The sequence below is a fragment of the Pleurodeles waltl genome, chromosome 3_1, assembly GCF_031143425.1.
Source record: "Pleurodeles waltl isolate 20211129_DDA chromosome 3_1, aPleWal1.hap1.20221129, whole genome shotgun sequence".
Classification (NCBI taxonomy): Eukaryota; Metazoa; Chordata; class Amphibia; order Caudata; family Salamandridae; genus Pleurodeles; species Pleurodeles waltl.
The window spans coordinates 398,715,059-398,738,639 of NC_090440.1; the positions used below are offsets into that span (position 1 = coordinate 398,715,059).

General features: G+C 45.9%; 1 protein-coding gene across 8 annotated transcripts in view; it reads right to left on the reverse strand.

Moving 5' to 3' along the window:
• Positions 1-23,581, reverse strand: part of TP53BP1 (tumor protein p53 binding protein 1) — an 848,450-nt gene that overhangs the window by 63,252 nt on the left and 761,617 nt on the right. For all 8 annotated transcript variants that reach the window (XM_069222604.1, XM_069222600.1, XM_069222601.1 and 5 more), the window contains one exon: positions 10,479-10,694. In XM_069222604.1, coding sequence (XP_069078705.1) covers positions 10,479-10,694 — 216 coding nt within the window. The remainder of the gene's footprint in view (positions 1-10,478; positions 10,695-23,581) is intronic.

The window sequence follows — 23,581 nt, forward strand, 5'->3', positions numbered from 1 at the left end:
GGGCGGAGGTAGAACTGAAAACCCATGCAGCCATGCTGGGTATCCCTGAACTGGTGTGTGTCAAGACGAGGGCACAGTGCAAGGCTCAGGGTGAAAAAGTAGAGCTGGAGTCTGGAAAAAGGGCCCAGCCTACCAAGAGGAAAGGAAAGTCAGCTGGGAAACCAGCTGCAACACAACAACAAAAAGAGAACCTCTCTTCTCAGGAAGAAGTTCTGCCCTCTGAGGGAACTGAGCCTATGGAGTTAGAACCTTATCAGGTTGAGCTCTTAGGCCCAGGGGGACCCTCAAGGGAGCAGTTGTGTAAGGGGCAAGAAACCTGTCCCTCTCTTGAAGGCCTTAGGCAGCAAGCTGCTGAAGAGTCCAATGGCAAGAAAACTGGAACACATAGGGTCTATTGGGAAGATGGGCTCCTGTACACTGAGGCAAGAGATCCCAAACCTGGTGCCACTAGGAGAGTGGTAGTGCCTCAGGCGTTCAGAGAGTTCATACTGACCTTAGCCCATGATATTCCCCTTGCTGGGCATTTGGGACAAACCAAGACGTGGGAGAGACTAGTCAACCACTTCTACTGGCCCAACATGTCCCAGAAAGTTAAGGAGTTTTGTGTCTCCTGTACCACCTGTCAAGCCAGTGGTAAGACAGGTGGACATCCAAAGGCCCCCCTCATTCCACTTCCAGTGGTGGGGGTCCCCTTTGAAAGAGTGGGTGTGGACATAGTGGGTCCACTTGAACCTCCCACAGCCTCAGGAAATAGTGGATCATGCTACTAGGTATCCTGAAGCTATTCCCCTTAGATCGACTACTGCCCCTGCAGTAGCCAAGGCCCTCATTGGTATCTTTACCAGAGTGGGCTTCCCTAAGGAGGTGGTGTCTGACAGAGGTACCAACTTCATGTCAGCATACCTGAAACACATGTGGAATGAGTGTGGAGTGACTTATAAATTCACTACACCCTATCATCCACAAACTAATGGCCTTGTTGAGAGATTCAACAAGACATTAAAGGGCATGATCATGGGGCTCCCAGAAAAACTCAAAAGGAGATGGGATGTCCTCTTGCCATGTCTGCTTTTCGCTTACAGAGAGGTGCCTCAGAAGGGAGTAGGGTTCTCACCCTTTGAACTTCTGTTTGGCCACCCTGTAAGGGGACCACTAGCTCTTGTGAAAGAAGGCTGGGAGAGACCTCCTCATGAGCCTAAACAAGACATAGTGGACTATGTACTTGGCCTTCGCTCAAGGATGGCAGAGTACATGGAAAAGGCAAGTAAAAACCTTGAGGCCAGCCAACAGCTCCAGAAGTTTTGGTATGACCAAAAGGCTGCACTGGTTGAATTTCAACCAGGGCAGAAAGTCTGGGTTCTGGAACCTGTGGCTCCCAGGGCACTACAGGACAGATGGAGTGGCCCTTACCCAGTGCTAGAGAAGAAGAGTCAGGTCACCTACCTGGTGGACCTAGGCACTAGCAGGAGCCCCAAGAGGGTGATCCATGTGAACCGCCTCAAGCTCTTCCATGACAGGGCTGATGTGAATCTGTTGATGGTAACAGATGAGGATCAGGAAGCTGAGAGTGAACCTCTCCCTGATCTCCTCTCATCAAACCCTAAAGATGGCTCAGTGGATGGAGTGATCTATTCAGACACCCTCTCTAGCCAACAGCAATCTGACTGTAGGAAGGTCCTGCAACAGTTTGCTGAGCTCTTTTCCCTAACCCCTGGTCAGACACACCTGTGTACCCATGATGTGGACACAGGAGACAGCATGCCTGTCAAAAACAAATTTTTCAGACAGTCTGACCAAGTTAAGGAAAGCATCAAGGTGGAAGTCCACAAGATGCTGGAATTGGGAGTAATTGAGCACTCTGACAGCCCCTGGGCTAGCCCAGTGGTCTTAGTCCCCAAACCTCACACCAAAGATGGAAAAAGAGAGATGAGGTTTTGTGTGGACTACAGAGGACTCAATTCTGTCACCAAGACAGATGCCCATCCCATTCCTAGAGCTGATGAACTGATAGACAAATTAGGTGCTGCCAAATTCTTAAGTACCTTTGACTTAACAGCAGGGTACTGGCAAATCAAAATGGCACCTGGAGCAAAAGAAAAAACAGCATTCTCCACACCTGATGGGCATTATCAGTTTACTGTTATGCCCTTTTGGTTTAAAGAATGCCCCTGCCACCTTCCAAAGGTTGGTGAATCAAGTCCTTGCTGGTTTGGAGTCCTTTAGTGCAGCTTATCTTGATGATATTGCAGTCTTTAGCTCCAGCTGGCAGGATCACCTGGTCCACCTGAAGAAGGTTTTGAAGGCTCTGCAATCAGCAGGCCTCTCTATCAAGGCATCCAAATGCCAGATAGGGCAGGGAACTGTGGTTTACTTGGGACACCTTGTAGGTGGAGGCCAAGTTCAGCCACTCCAGCCCAAGATCCAGACTATTCTGAACTGGGCAGCTCCAAAAACCCAGACTCAAGTCAGGGCATTCCTTGGCTTGACTGGGTCCTATAGGAGGTTTGTGAAGGGATATGGATCCATAGTGACAGCCCTCACAGAACTCACCTCCAAGAAAATGCCCAAGAAGGTAAACTGGACTGTAGAATGCCAACAGGCCTTTGACACCCTGAAACAAGCAATGTGCACAGCACCAGTTCTAAAAGCTCCAGATTACTCCAAGCAGTTCATTGTGCAGACAGATGCCTCTGAACATGGGATAGGGGCAGTTTTGTCCCAAACAAATGATGATGGCCTTGACCAGCCTGTTGCTTTCATTAGCAGGAGGTTACTCCCCAGGGAGCAGCGTTGGAGTGCCATTGAGAGGGAGGCCTTTGCTGTGGTTTGGTCCCTGAAGAAGCTGAGACCATACCTCTTTGGTACTCACTTTGTAGTTCAAACTGACCACAGACCTCTCAGATGGCTAATGCAAATGAAAGGTGAAAATCCAAAACTGTTGAGGTGGTCCATCTCCCTACAGGGAATGGACTTTATAGTGGAACACAGACCTGGGACTGCCCATGCCAATGCAGATGGCCTTTCCAGGTTCTTCCACTTAGAAAATGAAGACTCTCTTGGGAAAGGTTAGTCTCATCCTCTTTCGTTTGGGGGGGGTTGTGTAAGGAAATGCCTCCTTGGCATGGTTACCCCCTGACTTTTTGCCTTTGCTGATGCTATGTTTTGATTTGAAAGTGTGCTGAGGCCTGCTAACCAGGCCCCAGCACCAGTGTTCTTTCCCTAACCTGTACTTTTGTTCACACAATTGGCACACCCTGGCATCCAGGTAAGTCCCTTGTAACTGGTACCCCTGGTACCAAGGGCCCTGATGCCAGGGAAGGTCTCTAAGGGCTGCAGCATATCTTATGCCACCCTGGGGATCCCTCACTCGGCACAGACACACTGCTTGCCAGCTTGTGTGTGCTGGTGAGGATAAAACGAGTAAGTCGACATGGCACTCCCCTCAGGGTGCCATGCCAACCTCACACTGCCTATGCAGTATAGATAAGTCACCCCTCTAGCAGGCCTTACAGCCCTAAGGCAGGGTGCACTATACCATGGGTGAGGGCACCAGTGCATGAGCACTGTGCCCCTACAGTGTCTAAGCCAAACCTTAGACATTGTAAGGGTAGGGTAGCCATAAGAGTATATGGTCTGGGAGTCTGTCAAACACGAACTCCACAGCACCATAATGGCTACACTGAAAACTGGGAAGTTTGGTATCAAACTTCTCAGCACAATAAATGCACACTGATGCCAGTGTACATTTTATTGTGAAATACACCCCAGAGGGCACCTTAGACGTGCCCCCTGAAACCTTAACCAACTGCCTGTGTAGGCTGACTGGTTTTAGCAGCCTGCCACACTCGAGACATGTTGCTGGCCACATGGGGAGAGTGCCTTTGTCACACTGTGGCTAGTAAAAAAGCCTGCACTGGGTGGAGGTGCTATCACCTACCCTTGCAGGAGCTGTAACAACTGGCGGTGAGCCTCAAAGGCTCACCCCCTTTGTTCCAGCACCACAGGGCATTCCAGCTAGTGGAGTTGCCTGCCCCCTCCGGCCACTGCCCCACTTTTGGTGGCAAGGCCGGAGGAGATAATGAGAAAAACAAGGAGGAGTCACTGGCCAGTCAAGACAGCCCCTAAGGCAACCTGAGCTGACTTTTAGGAATCCTCCATCTTGCAGATGGAGGATCCCCCCAATAGGGATAGGAATGTGACCCCCTCCCCTTGGGAGGAGGCACAAAGAGGGTGTAGCCAACCTCAGGGCTAGTAGCCATTGGCTACTGCCCTCCCTGACCTAAACACACCCCTAAATCTTGTATTTAGTGGCTCCCCAGAACCTAGGAAATCAGATTCCTGCAACTTACGAAGAAGAGGACTGCTGAGCTGAAAAACCCCTGCAGAGAAGACGGAGACACCAACTGCTTTGGCCCCAGCCCTACCGGCCTGTCTCCCTCCTTCAGAAGAAAACTGCTCCAGCGACGCTTTCCCCAGGACCAGCGACCTCTGAATCCTCAGAGGACTGCCCTGCTTCCAAAAGACCAAGAAACTCCCGAGAACAGCGGCCCTGTTCAACAAAGACTGCAACTTTGTTTCCAGAGGAGCAGATTTAAAGACCCCTGCAATCCCCGCAGGAAGCGTGAGACTTGCAACACTGCACCCGGCGACCCCGACTCGACTGGTGGAGAAACAACGCTACAGGGAGGACCCCCCGGCGACTCCGAGACTGTGAGTAACCAAAGTTGTCCCCCCTGAGCCCCCACAGCGACGCCTGCAGAGGGAATCCCGAGGCTCCCCCTGACCGCGACTGCCTGACTCTGAAATCCCGATGCCTGGAAAAGACCCTGCACCCGCAGCCCCCAGGACCTGAAGGATCGGAACTCCAGTGCAGGAGTGACCCCCAGGAGGCCCTCTCCCTTGCCCAGGTGGTGGCTACCCCGAGGAGCCCCCCCCTTGCCTGCCTGCATCGCTGAAGAGACCCCTTGGTCTCTCATTGAAACCTATTAAAACCCGACGCGTGTTTGCACACTGCACCCGGCCGCCCCAGTGCCGCTGAGGGTGCACTTTCTGTGCTGACTTGTGTCCCCCCCGGTGCCCTACAAAACCCCCCTGGTCTGCCCTCCGAAGACGCGGGTACTTACCTGCTGGCAGACTGGAACCGGGGCAGCCCCTTCTCCATTGAAGCCTATGTGTTTTGGGCACCACTTTGAACTCTGCACCTGACCGGCCCTGAGCTGCTGGTGTGGTGACTTTGGGGTTGCTCTGAACCCCCAACGGTGGGCTACCTTGGACCCCAATTTGAACCCCGTAGGTGGTTTACTTACCTGCAAGAACTAACATTACTTTACCTCCCCCAGGAACTGTGAAAATTGCACTGTGTTCACTTTTAAAATAGCTATATGTGTTTTATGTGAAAAGTATATATGCTATTGTGATTATTCAAAGTTCCTAAAGTACTTACCTGCAATACCTTTCAAATGAGATATTACATGTAGAATTTGAAGCTTTGGTTCTTAAAATAAACTAAGAAAATATATTTTTCTATAACAAAAACCTATTGGCCTGGAATTGTCTCTGAGTGTGTGTTCCTCATTTATTGCCTGTGTGTATGTACAACAAATGCTTAACACTACTCCTTTGATAAGCCTACTGCTCGACCACACTACCACAAAATAGAGCATTAGTATTATCTCTTTTTGCCACTATCTTACCTCTAAGGGGAACCCTTGGACTCTGTGCATACTATTCCTTACTTTGAAATAGTGCTTACAGAGCCAACTTCCTACATAGTGTGACAAGACTCTTTCTGGAACATTCTGGTGTCAATCTTCTCCATCTACTGTGACACACTTCGTTTTTTCTTCGCTTTGCAAATGGTCACAAATTGGTTTCCGCACCCTTTACACATTTGTCTGATGGCTGGGCATTTATTCTTCTGTTGAAACAAAAATCCACATCAGAAACACAGTCTTTCTTTTTCCACTTATGTTGACTTACGGGTATCTGCTCGGCTCTGGTGTCTTCTCTTCATGACTAATGCCGATTCACCTTTTGCTGTCCCTGCTTCCATGTAGGTGGTTTGCCAATCAGCTCCTTCCTATGCTCTAGCAGCCATTAATACCTTTTCTAGATTGAGGCCCTTATTAAGAGTCTGGCAGTCCTGTGACCGCAAGACTTGCGTTGGCGATTGGACTGCCGCCAAAGCAGTGGTCCGGCCTTCACATTATGAACCTGTCGGAGTCACCATGGTCCGACCGCCGGCACTGCCAGGTTGCTGCTGGTCGACAGCCTGGCGGTGCCGTCGGTCTTAATCCGACAGGGCAGCGCAGCAAGCAGCAGCTGCCCTGGGGATTAAAAGTCCCCTCTCCGCTGGCTTTTGCATGCAAAGGCTGGCGGAGACAGGGTGCTGGGGCCCCCATGTGGGCCCCTGCACTGCCCATGCAATTGACATGGGCAGTGCAGGGGCCCCCATGGACAGCCATGTCACGCTTTTCACTGCCTGAATTACAGGCAGTAAAAAGCACAATGGGTGCTCAATTACGTGGCTGTGCCAGCTGGAAGCTCATAATAGGGCCAGTGGGCAGAAAACCAGAGTGGCACCTGCCAAACTCAAAATGAGGGCCTGAGTGTTTCTCACAACATGCTTCTTCTGAACGAGTCCGACAAACAACTATCAGTGGCTTTGAAGTGAATGACTTCCTCATCATTAAATTCACTAAATTTGCTATGTTTGATAAGCACATCAAGACATTCACCAAACTCATCCATCGTATCACCAACTCGTTGTCTCGCTTGATTGAAAATGTACCTTTCAGAGTCGACATTTAGCATCAGGTTGAACTAAACGTTTCTAACGCTTATTTGATTTGACGGTAAGACATTTTCTCAGTCTGTAAGAGGTTCTTTAGTACTCCTTTCACTTGGTTACCAGCAAGATACTTTAAGTATTTCATGCTTTTCTAATCAATGACTTCTTCCAGAGCATCTATGAAATCATCCAAAGTCTGAATCCAGGTGGCCCATCTGGCACCAATATTTTGTTTTCTGGTGGTACCAAATGGTTACAGAGATTTCAGGAAAGCGGCTGCTTTGTACTTCAACTTTTTTTTCTTCTGACATTGAGAGCATGTGCTGTTCAGGCAGCGTTCATTGTGCACCTGAATCCGTGCCTGCTAGGAGTATTGTTTCCGCACCTGAACTTGTGTCGCCAGACCAGCGCAGTGTCTGTGTTGCACCTTCACTTTTGACAGTAAGTACATTTTCTGTTTCTTGCATGCTCTGGTCTTTGATTTTTTGTTCATTTTTGTTTGCTCAAGTCATTTCCTCATGCTATTTTGGCAGCTGTCTCTTTCGGGCCCACCTTGTGACTTTGATATCGGTGGGCAATGATCTTGAGCCGCATTGCTCAACGCGAGATTCAGAATGTAGTGGATAATACTTGCTACTTTGCATGTATCAGCTTCTCCAGCAGGTCTCAATTGGCATGCCTGATGCTTCAGTTGTGACTGTTTTCTTGCTGGTGAGTATATATTTATTTCTTGTGCCTGGTTGTCGCTTCCTTCTACCAATACACTTTGTTGTCTCTGTCTTTTATGTTGCACTTGGTTGTTACTGCCTTTAGCATTTTCTTTGTATGACTGATGGCTCAGAGTTGTGGCGCAGCATATTTGGTTTTCTTTAGCCGTGCCAGCAAGTCTTGAGGGGATTTTCCAACAGTGCTCCCTTATTGGGCCTTTAACTTCTTCACGAGGCCTCATACAGGCTGAAGTGGTGATTGCGCTCCACATGCGCCAATCGCAGGCTTCTTTGTTTCGGCTTGAATGGATGTGGCACGCATGAGCAGTTTGCTATTTCTTGCAAACTCTCAGGGAGAGCACTTCTGTTTCTTCAAGGCATGTATCCCATCTCCGTTGCCAGTTGCTGCGTCCTTACCAGACTGGTAGCATGCAAAAGAACACACCTCACACGGAGCTTGTTGTAAGCGTCTTTACTCATCAAAGTACAATATGTAACTATCAATATCCCAATAACCATTAAGACCACACCCTGACACCTCCCAGATTGATTACGTAATTTCCTTCATTAGTCCGCACATAGTCACGGGGTCCTAACACGCACAGTTCAAAGACACTACACAACCCTCTTTCCTCACTAAGGGAAGAGGTAAAAGTAAGTATAACTTTACACTCCTAATTCACTTGTGAAAAATAACTGAGTAAACTCCTACCTGTAGGGCATAATGGGATATTGGAGATTAAGAGGCCCTTAAAGGCACAGTGTTCTATTCTCATTGTTTTCAAAGTTGCAGCCTGTACAGTTAAATTACCATTTACTTGCCCCTTCTCTTACTTTAAAAAGAAGCAAAAAGAAGAAGCAAAAGAAGCAAAAAGAGTTTGTGAACGATTTCCTCAATAAGGTCACTTTCTAGTGACTCTTAAAAGCATAAGCCTTTTCTCTTCCAAATTTTAACATAACTCAATATAATTGCCAATATAGATAGTTTTAAGGGTGCAAATTTAACATTTGTGTCACATGCGTTTTCGCCTTTCTGAAGTGAGGTGAAGTAAATATGACTTTAAAAGAACTACTCTGGGGTCCCCAAATGTGAGCAGAATTATACAGTCCTTATGATTGTCAATGGAGATCACCTGAGAGAGAATTAAACAAACAAAATCTTAATAAAATAGTTTTTCTAAATAATTAAAAAAAAAAAAAAGATGTGTTGGCACACTGGAAATGGCTCACATATTTTCCTTTCAGGAAGTCCTAGTACAAAAAGAAGCCTTCCTGTCAGAACTAGTGCTCCATTTACACATGATGATTGATTGTACTACAAGGGAACATGGTGTAGCAGTAAGTTGTGTGGAAATAATTAAGCGAGAACACCCTCAGTTCTAAGAACAGAATGGAGAAACTACAATGGTCGATAGGCCTTTTTCAAGTTCCATCATTTCTCCCTTCAACTCTGTTACCTTTTCAGTTATGAGTCAATTGTGTTAATCTGTTGGTGACTTTGCATAATGTTTTCTGCAACCAAAGGAACATAATAAAGAGACACACTGTTAAATGCCTTGTAACCAGAATGTAAGAGACATCAAATGACGGATAAAATGGGACTAGCAAGGTTTTGACCCATCTGTTGGAGGAAATGAGGGATAAAGAGCTGCTTTGGAACCTCTCTCTGAACACATTCTAATTTCAATCACCCGCCATTAGGATAGCAGTACTAGTGGAGTGAAGGATACAGAGGAACAAGGGTATGGTGGAGGTGGAGAAATGTATTCATGGCTTAGAGGAAAAGGGGTAAGGTAGAGGTGGAGAAATGTATTCATGGCTTATTGACCTTCAAGCTGATCAATTGTGGAAGTTTAAATTCTTTCTCTAGTAATAGCTCTGTAAGAGACTGTTGCACAGGTGATTATTTCTAACTTTCCCTAACTCTACTATGCTGGGAACATCATTGTAATTTTATACAGTACATCCCACATTCTACCAAGTGTGTTGGCATTGTTTGGTATAGGAGCTACAGTATGAGGATTCTAGATCATATGTATAGCCAGCTGGACGTACACAAAGTATAGAAAGCATAAGAGGTTAATTACCATCAGAAATGACTTGAGGATGAGGCAGACCCCCTAAACACTTGAAGAGAGTATAAGCCAGAAAAGAATGCAGTTAGTGATGGTGCGTGTAAAACAGAATTCTATGAAGGATAACAGATAATAAAACTGTATTCATTACTGGGCTTGTAGGGGAAGCTATTCTTCTCCTGGCATACTGTGCACAGATAGGGCTACTGTGGTTAATATAATTGTTGTTCTGTTATGTGACTTCATTGAGGAATTAAAAGTTTAGGAACAAAAGGTGGGCAAATAAACAACAAACATCAAACATGACTATGCAAGAGGGATGCGGAATGGCACCATATCTGGGCTTCCCTACTTCAGAGTAGAGTATTCTCTTGGAATGATAATTGACAATATTTGAGACCCACTCACCAGGAGCATAGCAGAGATGGCCAAATAAATGATTTTAAGTGGTCACAAAGGAACAACCTGAATACTCAGAATGTTGCTGGGACCACTGGTACAGACCTTCACTGGCACCTTTCTTAGAACACAGTGCATTTAAATATCTAGCAAAGGACTGATGTGCCGGAGGTTAGAATGAAGGAGAGTGGCATGAGCAGGTAGTGATGTGTGGACACACATAAGTGTCAAAAACACCTAAAAAGAGTGTATGCCACGCAACGCAAGTCAAATTTGTTCATGCATTCATTCATTTAAAGAAGTCGTTGTTGCTCTTAATTTAGTTACCGGACACCGCTTCTGACGTGGGCAAACAAATCAGGTTATGCCCAGTGACTTGCATCTTCTCCTTGGTCAATAATGCTAACTTATTCAGAATTGTGCACATACTGTTTGATGAAATGCTTTTAAGATTAACATTGATATACAATCAAAGCAAATTAACACACAGATATATAGGTATCTCACCTTCCTCTTCCTCACTGCTCCCTGTGACACAGTCTTGTGACTTCTGCCGATTGGTCAATTTATCACTAACTGATGCAGCTGTAAGCAGAAATGCGTATCCAAGGAAGAGTGTTTTACTCTGGGGTAAAGGCCCACGGTTGTGCTCCAAATCCGGGCATTTACCTGCATTATCTCCACTTTCACTTGGGCTGAAAAATTCTTCACCTTTCGCACCACCTACCAAAAAATAAAATGTGTTTTATTCTCTCATTTAGAAATGTCTGGCAAAAGAAAATCTTGCCTTTTTTGGCCATTTTAATGCAATAAGCTTGACATTCTATGTTTGCACTCATGACGGAGAGAGACACATACAATCTTATCGTATGACATCATTCCAAAGTGCTCATAAAACAGCTGGATGATTTTGAAAATATGTGTTTGTTCTTACATGGATATTTCTATACTACCTCTCCCATGTTAAAGATAACCTTCATTTTCGAAGATGTAATAAAACAAAGTCCCAGTGGTGCATTTGTTTTAATAACCAATTTTACTGAGTTTTAACACTGAAAATACACCAGTCAGATGGCACAAGAGGGCACATGTCAGTCATAGTATAAGGTATAGTGTAAGGCAGATGCACAAAGTAAGACAATATTGTAATGAGAACAGCCACGTAGGAGACAAATCTGTAAAGGCATGACATACAGTACATTCCAAGTATCAGTCCAGTTGGCCCAGCCACTTTCCCTATATGCATTGGTGTTGGTGCATCTTTTTAACTGATTTTTTTTAAATTGTGCATCTCTTATGGCTGGGCTCTGGGGTTGGAACAACTGCATGAACAGTTTTCTTCTCTGTGTTTTGTGTGGAAGAACTGGGTTCATTCTGTTTTCTCTGACTAGGCCTTCCGTTTTCTGTGAATACAATTGCTTATGGTAATAAGTTATAAGATAGTAACTGTCTATTGTTTTTTGCTTTCTGGGTCAGGTGCAGGATAGTAGTTAATCATTTAAGGGTAGATGCTGCATGGCTACTCAGAGAATGCATAGGTACTCAGCAGATGTACCGCATGTGTCCCTGTAGAAAGCCCTTCATGCTCATCCATGTTTGAACACAGCCAGTAGACAGCAATTCTTGGATATCCAGAGCATTTGAGAGACGATCTTTGCAACAGTGATGAGTTGGTTTGATATTTGACTACATCATTCTATGTTCTTTTTATTTGCAGAGGACTTTTTCTATGGTATTTATTATCAGAGATTTTAGCACAGCTTTTTCAGTTAGGGTTGGTTTGGGCTTCTAGATTAAACTGATATACCAGAGTACATTTATAACGGGAAAGAGTTTTAGCTAGTGTTCTTTTGTAACAATACTGTTATGCATTCTATTTAATAATTACCCAGCATTTCTACTTTCTCTTTTGGGAAATTAATCACTGGGCTTTGCACATTACACCAAGTATTCTTTTACTTCAGATATTTTGACTTTAGGCTAAGCTACTAAGGGATACGTGGCTGCCTACCTGCCATTTTTCCTCTTTGGTAGATTAAACTTTTCGGCCAGACATGTTGGTCTATTTCTATTTCCCCAAAGTTATTTGTTTAGTCCCAGCTGAGCCCTTAAGGCTCAATGCTACATGTCCACACAGCAGACCACTGAAGGCAAGCCTCTCTGTCAAACCGTCTACTACCAGTACCAGCCATGCTTCCTGTCTTACGTTTCAACTGTCGCAGTTAGCTTCTCACTAAGTGGTAAGCTCTCAATGCCTTGTCTAATCTTTCTCTCAACAGAGGCCTCATGCTTTGTGCTACCACCAGATTTTCAAAATCTTTATCTGAGTTCAAGTTTGTGCTCTATTGCCTGCCAGCTTTATTCTTTTTCCTTGTCTAGCAATGGGCTACCTGTTGTGAACATGAAGCGAGTTACAAAGTCTGGTACTCAACAAACCCATTAAGTTTGTGCTTTAATAAATGCTCATTCTTTAAGTAAACATTGAACTGAACTTCACAATGCTTTAATACATTTTCAACTGGATGTTGTATTTGTTATAGAGCCCTTAACTATCGAATATTCTGTTCCTGATATTGCTTTTGTCTGTTGGATTAATTTTAAAGTGTTCCTTTTTCCTCGAGTTAACTGGAAAGGTGAGGCTTTGCAACTATTTTCAGGTGTTCCTTACAAGTGCCCCCTCTTCCAATTGCTCTATTCTACTGCTTACTTAGGTTTCCATGTTATTTTCTCATCTACATCCATCCCTGGTATTCTTGGTTACAAGCCCCCCCACACAAATCATAACTTTGACCGCCTTTTTGTTGCTGTTTTTTAATCTCCTTTATTTTTGAGCCATTCATACTTTCAGTCCCAGGGAGATTTTACCGTTTGGGCAGACATGCTCATAAAGCCAGACACTGATCTTTTAATTAGTAATGTCTCTGACTGACATTTCAATTAAGTTCTGGCTTCACACATAAGGCTGAGCACTGTTTGGATGCTGTTTTCGCCCAGACTGGAAAAGTCTTTTATAATACACCTATTCCTCTGGTTTGGACTGACTATTTTATAATCCCTTTGGATGTTTCCTACCTAAGAGATGTACTAGAGTTAATAATCTTGTTAAGGCTATTAACAGGCGAGCTAGACCTGGAGTTTCTGTAGAGAGATTCTGTAATTCTCTCTCAGACATTAGGCGTCCTACATCTTTTTTGACCACTTCTACTCTAGAAGATGACCTTGAAGTTTTTTTTTAAAATATAACAAAATCACACAAGCACTTAGACTGTACTGTTTTCATGTGTATTATGAATTAAATAATATAAATTCTCATAATCCTAAAAAATGTGTGACCAGAGTGATAACACATTTTTATCAAAAGGAAAAATGTGAAAATTAATCAGATTTTAGAAACACCCTGGTATGATGTTATCATTAGGCTATAGTGAAGAAATCTTAATAATATGGAACGAGCATTACTCATAAGTGTTAAAATGTGTTCCCAAACAGACTGAACTGAGAAGTCCACTCCACAGAATAGAAAGGAATGCATGTAGGTGAGGATATTCTTCCATTAGACATATGCACCAGAAAGAGCATTCCCAAAGGTAAATAACTTCTTCTTCTGATAACTCTTGTTCTGAACTGATAATGCCCATCAGGTGTACATAATGATGTATTTTCATGTGCTCCAGTTGCCATCCTAATTTGACAGTACCCTGCAGTTCAGTCAAAGGTACTTAGAAATTTGGCTGCACCTAGCTTGTCAATCAATTTGTCTGCTCTTGGTATAGGGTGTGTATCTGTTTTGTTAACAGAGGTGAGACCTCTATAGTCCACATAGGACCTAATTTCTCTTTTGCCATCCTTGGTATGAGGTTTTGGGCCTAAGACCACTGGGGTAGCCCAGGGACTGTCAGAGTGCTCAATAACCCCTAATTCCAGCATCTTGTGGACTTCCACTTTGATGGTCTCTTTGACTTGGTCAGACTGTCTGTATATTTTTGTTTTGACAGGTAAACAGTCTCCTGTGTCTACCTCATGGGTACATAGATGAGTCTGTCCAGGGGTCAAAGAGAAGAGCCTTGCAAACTGTTGTAAGATGTGCCTGCAGTCAGCTTGCTATTGGCAGTGAGGGTGTCTGAATAGACAACTCCATCAACTGACCCATCTTTAGAGTCATGTGAGAGAAGGTCAGGGAGCGGTTCACTCTCTGCTTCCGGCTCCTCTTCAGTAACTATCAGCATGGTTACATCTGCCCTGTCACATTAGAGCTTCAGGCAGATCACATGGATCACTCTTTTGGGTTCCTTCTAGTGCCCAAGTCCACCACGTAGGTGACCTCACTCTTTTTTCTCCAAGATAGGGTAAGGGCCACTCCATTTGCCCTGAGGTCCCCTGGGAGCCACAGGCTCCACAACCCAAACCGTCTGTCCTGGTTTGAATTCTAACAGTGCAGCATTTTGGTCATAGCACAGCTTATGGAGCTGTTGGCGGGCCTCAAGGTTTTTGGATACCTTTTCATGTACTAAGCCATCCTAGAGCGGAGGCTAAGTGCATAGTCCACCACATCTTGTTTAGGCTCAAGGAGAAGTCTCTCCCAGCCTTCTCTTACAGGTGCCAGTCGCCCCCTTACAGGGTGGCCAAACATAAGCTCAAAGGGGGAAACCCTACTCTCTTCCAAGGCACCTCTCTCTGTAAGCAAAGAGCAGGCATGGCAGGAGGACATCTCACCTCCTTTTGAGTTTTCCAGGGAGCCCCATGATCATGCCTTTCAATGTCTTGTTGAATCTCTCAACAAGTCCATTGGTTTGTGGATGGTATGGTGTGGTGTGTTGAATTTGTAAGTCACCCCACACTCATTCCACATGTGCTTTAGGGAAGCTGACATTAAGTTTGTACCTCTGTCAGAAACCACTTACTTAGGAAACCCCACTCTGGTAAAAATACCAATCAGGGCCTTGGCTACTGCAGGAGCTATAGTAGACCTCAGGGGAATTTCTTCAGGGTATCTGGTAGCATGATCCACTACTACCAGTATGTACTGATCCCCTGAGGGTGGCTCAAGTGGGCCCACAATGTCCACACCAACCCTTTCAAAGGGTCACTACAAGATGTGGAATGAAGGGGGCCTTAGGGTAGCCACCTGCCTTACCACTGGCTTGGCAGGTGACACAGGAGCTACAAAACTCCTTCACCTTTTGGGACACATTGGGCCAATAGAAGTGGTTAACAAGCCTACTCCATGTTTTTGTTTGTCCCAAATGCCCAGCTAGGATGATGTCATGGGCCAAAGTTAAGATAAACCCCCTAAACTGCTGAGGCAGTACCACCCTCCTCGTTGCACCAGGTTTGGGGTCTCTGACCTCAGTTTAGAGGAGTCCATCTTCCCTAAAGACCCCGTGGGAGCCAGTGACATCTCCCTTTTCCTGTGCAGCGGCTTGCTGTCTCAGGCCTTCAAGAGTGGAACAAGTCTTTTGTCCCTGGCACCGCTGTTACCTTGAGGGTCCCCCCTGGGCCCAAGAGCTCTCCCTGGTAAGGATACAGCTTCATGGACTCAATTCCCTCAGGGGATAAGACATCTTCATGAGAAGAGAGGTCTTGCTTCTTTTGCTCTTCAGAGGCTGGGCCCCCAATCCTCTTACTTTTTCTCTTGGAAGGTTGGGCCGTTATTCCAGGCTCCAACACTTCTTTTTCGCTCTGATTGTGCTCTTGTTTTCACACACACACTAGTTCAGGGATTCCCACCATGGATGCATGGGCTTTGATTTCTACCTCAGCCCAAGCTGAGGACTCCACATCATTCCCTAGCAAGCATTCCTCTTGGATTGCAGAAGAGACCATTACCTGTTTCAATTAAGTAACCCCTCCCCATAGCCATGGGATGAACTTTAGTTACATTGTCAGCATTGGTGACTGGATAGGTTTGGCCAGCCAGATACTGTCCTAGGGAAACCAGTTTTTCTGTCACCATAGTGACACTGACACCTGTATCCCTAAGGGCTTATACTTTTGTCCCAGTGATTAAAAGGTGCTGCCTGTATTTCTGCATGTTAGGTGGACAGACTGCAATTGTGGCTACATCCATCCCACCCTCAGAGACTAGAGTAGCTTCAGTGTGGACCCTGATTTGCTCTGGGCACAATGTTGATCCCACCTGGAGACTTGCTATACCAGTACTAACTGGAGCAGTGCTAGGGGATTCTTTTTGGGATAGGTCAAGTCTTCAGTTTGTTGTCCATGCTGTTTACAGCTGTGACACCAGGCCTTCTTGGGATCAAAGTTTATACCCTTGTACCCACTTGTGGACTGTGAAGAGACTCGAGATCCATCCTCCTGTTTAGGTTTTTGGGGCCCTTGTGAAGACTCTTTGTTTTTTTCCTTAGGTGTCTCACCACCCTTCCCTTGGGGAGGCTTTGTGATCCCTTTCTTTTGGTCACCCCCAGTGAAAGTCTTGGTCACCCTTGTCTTGACTCAATGGTCTGCCTTCTTTCCCCAATACTTGGGGAGAAATTGGACCTAGGTCTACCAGATATTGATGCAACGTGTCATTGAAGCAATTACTTAAAAGATGTTGTTTTAAAATATAAAGCCCATCATATTCATGCACTCCACTGCCAGTTATCCAACCAGCTAGTGTTTTCACTGAGTAGTCTACAGGACTGACTTGAGGGTGTGTGAGCCCCCCTGAACCTAATTCTATACTCCTCAGAGGTGAATCCAAAGCCCTCAATCAGGGTAGCCTTCATGTGGTCATATGATTCAGCATCTGCAGAAGTGATTGTGAGGAGTCTATCCCTACATTTACTAGTAAACAGTTCCCATCAGAGAGCTCACCAGTGAGCTCTGTTTAGTTTTCTGGTTGCACAGGCTCTCTCAAAAGCTGTGAACCATTTGGTGATATCATCACCTTCTTCATAATTTGAGACAATCCCTTTGGGGATTTTTAGGATATCAATATTCTCTCTGAAACTATTTAAGTTGCCGCCGCCATTCTGCTCTCTCATTCTCTATAGCTAGGAGCCGTTGCTCCAAAGCTAATCTTTTGGCCATCCTTGCTAAAAGGAGGTCCTCTACATTGAGGCTGCCCTCAATGTTCCCAGAGGTACTGGACTCACCTGTGGAAGATCCAGATCCTGTGAGCACTATCCTTGGATATAGGGACCTTGGGGCCATGATCTCCCTAGTTAGGTGGGGAGGGGGGAGTTCATCCTCCTCCGCTCCAACCTCTTACCTATCTGAGGGGAGGTCTTTCTCCTCAGCAGGGTGGTACCTTGTATGTTCTGCCAAGAAGTCCTGGAGCTTGATCTTCGTAGGGTTGGAACCTGTTATAATCTTTTTCAGCTTGCAGATGGACCTTAACTCTCCCAACCCTAGATTCAGGTAAGGGGTGAGGTTGAGTTTCACAACCATTTCCTCTGAGCTGCTCATTATGTTACTAAAGTTGGGGATTTCTTTTAGGAACTAAAAACTACTTCTAGTTACTAACAACTAACTTACAATAACATTTAAATCTAAAAAGAAATGCTAAAGGGACTTAACCAAGGCCATAGAAGGACTTTTATCAAAAAATAGAAAAAGGTGCCAAATTCAAAAATCTATTTCTAAAGGCAATTTTGGAATTTAGTTGTGCGATCAGGTATTGGCTGAGTATTCTAGCACATGCAAAGTCGTAGACCTCACCACTGATTCCCCAATGTAGGAAGCTGTTTCTGTATATGCTATATCAAAATGAGATACAGTGTGCACAGAGTCCAGGGGTTCCCCAGAAGTTTAACAGAGGTTAAAGTCGATAATACTAACGCTCTCTTTTGTGGTAGTGTGGTTGAGCAGTTAGGCTTATCAGAGGGCAGTGCAAATCATTTGTTGTACACACACAGGAAATAAATGAGGCATACATTCATAGACTTAACTCCATACCAATGGTTTTTATATAGCAAAAATATATTTTGTTAATTTATTCATAGACCAAGATTCAAGTTGCAGGTAAGCACATAAATAAATATTTCACAAATGTATCAATACCACTTTAATTGGAATTGGTAAGCTGTACATTTTTTGAATAAACGGCAATAACCTTTTTTTTAAAGTTGACAGTGCAATTTTCAGATACAGATCCTGGGGAAAGAAAAGTAAGTATGATTTGCAGGTAAGCACAAGACTTACAGATCCAGTCTCTTGGGGTTAGGAAGTCCACAGGTTGGGGTTCAAGTTAACCCCAACCACCCACCACCAGCAACACAGAACCAGCTGGGTGCAAAGGTCAAAGATGAGGCAAATTTAACATGGGCTCCTATGGAGACTGGGGGCACTCGGAATCACGGAATCAGGCCTGCTTACAGGCAAGTACCTGCATCTTCGGAGGGCAGAGTTGGGGGGTTTAGAGGAGCCCTGGGGGGGGGGGGTTAATAGGGTGGGGGTGTAGGTCAGCACCAAACACACATCCTCAGCGGCACAAGGGCGACTGGGTGCCAGGTGCGAACGCAGCATTGGGCTCCCAATGCTTTCCTATGAGGGGACCCCAAGGTCACTTAGATGCTGCAGGCTGGGTCCAGGGGGTCTGTTCTGGAAAACCACAGGAGAGCTGTCTGCTGAACTTTGCTGCACTGGAGGTCAGGTTCCCCAAGGCCAGGGGGGCTGCAGGTGCAATGTACTTTTTGGCATAGTGTATCTTTGTCCGGTGCTGTCGCAGTCAGTGCGGTCCTCTGGATTCACACTGCAGGTGTTGTTGTGGAGGACAGGAAAGGTCAACCCAGGGTTCCAGGGCCTGGACACAAGCCATGGACCTCGGGTGAAGAGTGGTCAGGACTCGCGGACCCGGGGAGGCTCTGGAGTCTTTAGATGTAGATTTTTCTTGGACAGGGTCGCTGTCCACAGAAGTTCTTGGTCTTCTGTGATGCAGGCAGTCCTCTAGAGGCTTAGCAGAGGTAGTGGACCCACAGGATGCGTCACTTTCTTTTTGCAGGGCTCTTTGAAGCAGGAGACAGTTCGGTAAGGCTGGGGCCAAGTCAGTTTTCGTCTTTCTTCTTCTCTGCTGTGGTTTCAGCTTAGCAGTCCTTCTTTCTTGTGAGGTCGCCACGAATCTGACGACTTGGGTTCAGGGGAGCCCCTAAATCTTGGATTTGGGGGGTGTTACAAGGGTCAGAGGGCAGTAGCCAATGGCTAATGTCCCTGAGGGAGGCTACACCCTTCCTGTGTCCACTCACTTTGGGGAGGAGGACACAGACCTAATCCTATTGGTCCTTGTCCTCCAAACTAAGATGGAGGATTTTGCAAGGAGGGGGTCGCCTCAGCTCTGGACAGCCTTAGGGGTGGTCCCAGCTGATGTGATCACTCCTCCCTGCTTTCCCTAATTTTTCCACCGGACTTGCCACCAAAAGTGGGGCTTTGTCTGGGAGGCAGGCATCTCCACTACCTGGAGTACCCTGGGGCACTGTAAAAAGAAGCTTGAGCTTTTGAGGCTTACCGCCAGGTGTTACAGTTCCTGCAGGGGGGAGGTGTGAAGCACCTCCACCCAGTGCAGGCATTGTTTCTGGCCACCGAGAGCACAAAGGCCCTCACCACAAGTGGCCAGAAACTTATCTCTTAGTGGCAGGCTGGCACAGACCAGTCAGTCCTGCACTAAAGGGGTTGGGTGAAATACAGGGTGCATCTCTAAGATGCCCTCTGGGTGCATTGTTCAATAAATCCAACACAAGCATCAATGTGGTTTATTGTGCTGAGGAGTTCGATACCAAACTTCCCAGTGTTCAGTGAAGCCATTATGGAGCTGGGAGTTCATAATGACAAACTCCAAGACCATATACTCAATAGGGCTATACTGCACTTACAATGTCAAAGAAAGGACTTGGACACGGTAGGGGCATATTGCTCATGCAGCTATGCCCTCACCTGTGGTATAGTGCACCCTGCCTTAGGGCTGTAAGAAGGGTGCCATGTTAACTTTGCCTTTTTCTTCCCACCAGCACACACAAGCTGCAAAGGCAGTGTGCATGTGGTTGGTGAGGGCTCCCCCAGGATGGCATAATACAAGCTGCAGCCCTTAGGGACCTTACTTAGCCACAGGGCCCTTGGTACCATGGGTACCTTTTACAAGGGACTTAACTGAGTGCCACGGGGTGTGCCAATTGTGTAAAAAAAAGGTACAGATTTTAGGAAAGAACATTGGTGCTGGGGCCTGGTTATCAGGGCCCCAGCATACTCTCAGCCAAAGTTGGCATCAATATCAGGCAAAAAGTGGGGGTAACCATGCCATTAATGGCACTTTCCTACAGACATTACTAACCACATATTCCTGGCAAAAGAGAAAACCTTCTTTCCCAGAGCCTCAATGCACTTCTATACTCTAGCTGATAGAGCCTTGACAAAAGCACTGGTATTTACTTTACTGACGAAAACATGTATAATTAGACTTTCCTGCATCAGGTAATGTGTTAGAAAGGTCAGGATTCTCTGGACAGGCTTATGGCACTTAGCAATAGGAAGGTTCACTGGCAGTGCTGAGCGAAGCTTTGACCATGCTGCTATCAAAGCCTCTATCAGGGCCTCTTTGAAGTGTAGTAAGAGTTCAAAAGTTGAAGGATCTGGCTTCGATTTTTTTGGGGGAGCAAATTTGCCTTAGCCGCCACAGTAGGAAAGAGCAATTCTAGCAGCTCTGAACACCATCACAGCGAAAGAGCTGTCTTTAGTAGGAGGCTCCAATGTAAGTCTCAAAGGAAGTGTCAAGATCACTAGCATTTTCCATGTCTAAATACAGATCAGCATCAGAGCATTCCAGAGGAAGTAAATTGTCCGCCTCAAAGTCATCTTTTTCGGACTTGAAGCTGGGTCTTAGCAGAACTCTGCTATGGATCAAAAACTGTAAGAACAACAAGATGATGGATTTAATGCTTGAAAGAATCTCATCCACTGGTAATGGCTTGGGCAGCATCCCAACCCATTTTTTGTTTTTTTACACACCATGACACCTCAGTTCGGAACAAGCCATATGCAAATCATACTTCACCCTGTTCCTCATCAGAACGGTCCAGATCAACCTGCTAGGCCGGGTCGTCCCTGAACCGGAAGATAGGCGACCTAGGACCAGGTCACCCTAGTTGGGGCTCTTCAGCCAGGTATTGCTTGGCTCCAGCGGCACAGTGAACCCAGGACCCATATCTCGGTCTATCGGCGCACTTGGGCGGCAAATACAAAAACAACAAGACGATGGATGGGATGCTTGAATTTCTCCCAGCCACTGGTTTTGTGTACTTGTATACTTTAGTTTTTCGCCCTAAGTGGGAATGGTACCCAAATGTGGGACCCGTGCACACTCTGTCATTGGAACCAAGCTGTACCCAGCTGATGAAACCATAACTAGGGTAAAACCAGTCCTGGGTTGCTTGTGTTCGGGTCAGGGAGGATCTGGCTTGGCAGTTCGGGCTGTACTATTCTAAATGGAGCAGAACCAAGAATGATTTATGTATAGCTGGGCCCAAAATGAGGGACATGGTGTGCAAAATAACGATGGACTGGGATGCGACCCCAAGTAATTACCAGCAGCTGAAATCAATTCAAGTATTCCATCCATCAGATTTTTTTTGTATAGTTTAATGGATCCAAAAATGTTATCTGGGTCAGATCTATAACTGGCGCCTCTGCAGCAAAGGCCAGTGGCAAACCGCCTGGAAACTGTATGGCATTTAAAAAAAGGTGTAAGGGCCTGACTTGTCCCAGAAAGGTTCAGTCTGTGCAGACACAGGGCCCATAACTGTAAGTTGAATTGGACAACTTGGTTGGTACATGGAGCTTTAAAGAGCTCTGGGCTTCATAGGAATGTCCGAAATATGTGCAGCAGTGCCTCCCGGAGGCCTCAATTCAGAGCACATCAGCTCCAACTGTGAGGCAGGACTGGAACTGGACATTGGCAGAGGAGCTGGGTATTTGAAACACTGACTTCACAACCTGTCCCTGCATCTGAAGTGGCAGGGAGGAGTGGACTTCCACTTAGACTTTTATGCTTGTGCCACAACTGGCCTTGCCACTTCATTTAGAACAGATTCAAGGAGGGCGACTTGGACCATCCTCAACAGTTAGATCGGAAATGGACCTCGCACTTACAAGGTGACCAATGTCACTTCTTGTTTACAGCGGCATACCGCTTAGCTTCACTTCACACTCGCAGATAGCTTTCGGATACATCAGGGAGCACTTGTTGCAGGATTCTGAGTCATGCTTGGATCCTAGGCACCAAAGGCATATGTCTTGCAGATTCATAACTGGCATCCGTATCCTGCAGGCGCAGTGCAGTTAAAAGCCTGTAGTCTTTGGAGCAGACGTTTTCCTAGCACACTCTCATCAGAACGTTTTTTTTAGGCTGGTTAACTAGGACAAGAGGTTCATGAGCAGAACTCCAGATCTGCATTGAAGGGTGTGGGAAAAAAGGCAAATAGCATCAGCCTGCAGGATGATTTCAATATATGTCTCTGTGACCTCACTTCGGGAAGAGGGGCAAATTTACTGTGGTGCCTAATGGTGCCATCTACTGGCATGCTAGAGCCATTGCAAAAACATTTCTAGATCCAATCTGGCACCCAAGAGAATTTAAAAGGTGAGGATTCTGCAGTGAGAATTATCCATCAGAAAATATGATGCAGACCACATCAGTCAGACATATGGATATTTCTTAGAACAATGATGAAGAACAAGTTACTTATCTTTGGTAACACATTATCTAGTAGAGACTATGGGCCTGATTCTATTATATCCTATGGAACTCGTAATACGGTAGGTGGTATATCCGCCACTTTTGGGATGGTTTAACACCGTCCTCCAAAGTTAGAATCAGGCCCTATATATCTAGCTGCAGACTCCTTACCTTTGAATTATTCCCAGGCGTCAAAAGACATGAGCAGTACCCCTTTGTGCTGGTAGAAGGCGTTGATCGGCTCCACGTCCTTAGTCAGAGTCATACGCGCATGAAATTACATTGCGGTCCCTATATAGGTGCCACCTAGGTGTGCCAACGTCAGTTTCTTTTCATGACTTTCCATGGCAGAAGCGCAGAGCCATGAAGAACAATGATCATGGCTGTGTCAAAACTAGGGACTGAAAGAAAGTCCCTGCCACAATAAATCTGTTCATAGAATAGGGTGAGGATGGGTGGGTCGGTAAGGAATCTGCAGCTATAGTCTCTACTAGCTAAGGCAGATCTCCAGGACCAGAACTTCATGTGATAACGAAGTGGTTGCAGCTTTAGCTTTGGTGGAATGAGCTTGCGAGCCCTCAGTGGGTTGCTTCTTGACCTGTGCATAGCAGATCTTGATGCAGAGTATATGTAGGGAGCTGGGTTCTGGTTGCAGTACCCCCTCACGTTTTGCCTGGTTTTTAAATGCAACTTTGACTGAAGTGCACAGGTCCCCAGTGCCTTACCCAAAAAAAAGACTACTGGTCACTTAATCCTGAAGAGACCAGGCCCTTCACCACCCCCGTAAGTCCCTAGCATTTGGTACACCTGGTACCAAGTGCATGGGTACTGAGGAGGGCCCCTCAGAGCTGCAGCACATCATCCGCCACTCTGAGGGACCCAGCATCAACCTTATGCAGACTGCCATTGCAAGCTGATTGGCACGGTGTTCCCAACATTGAAAACA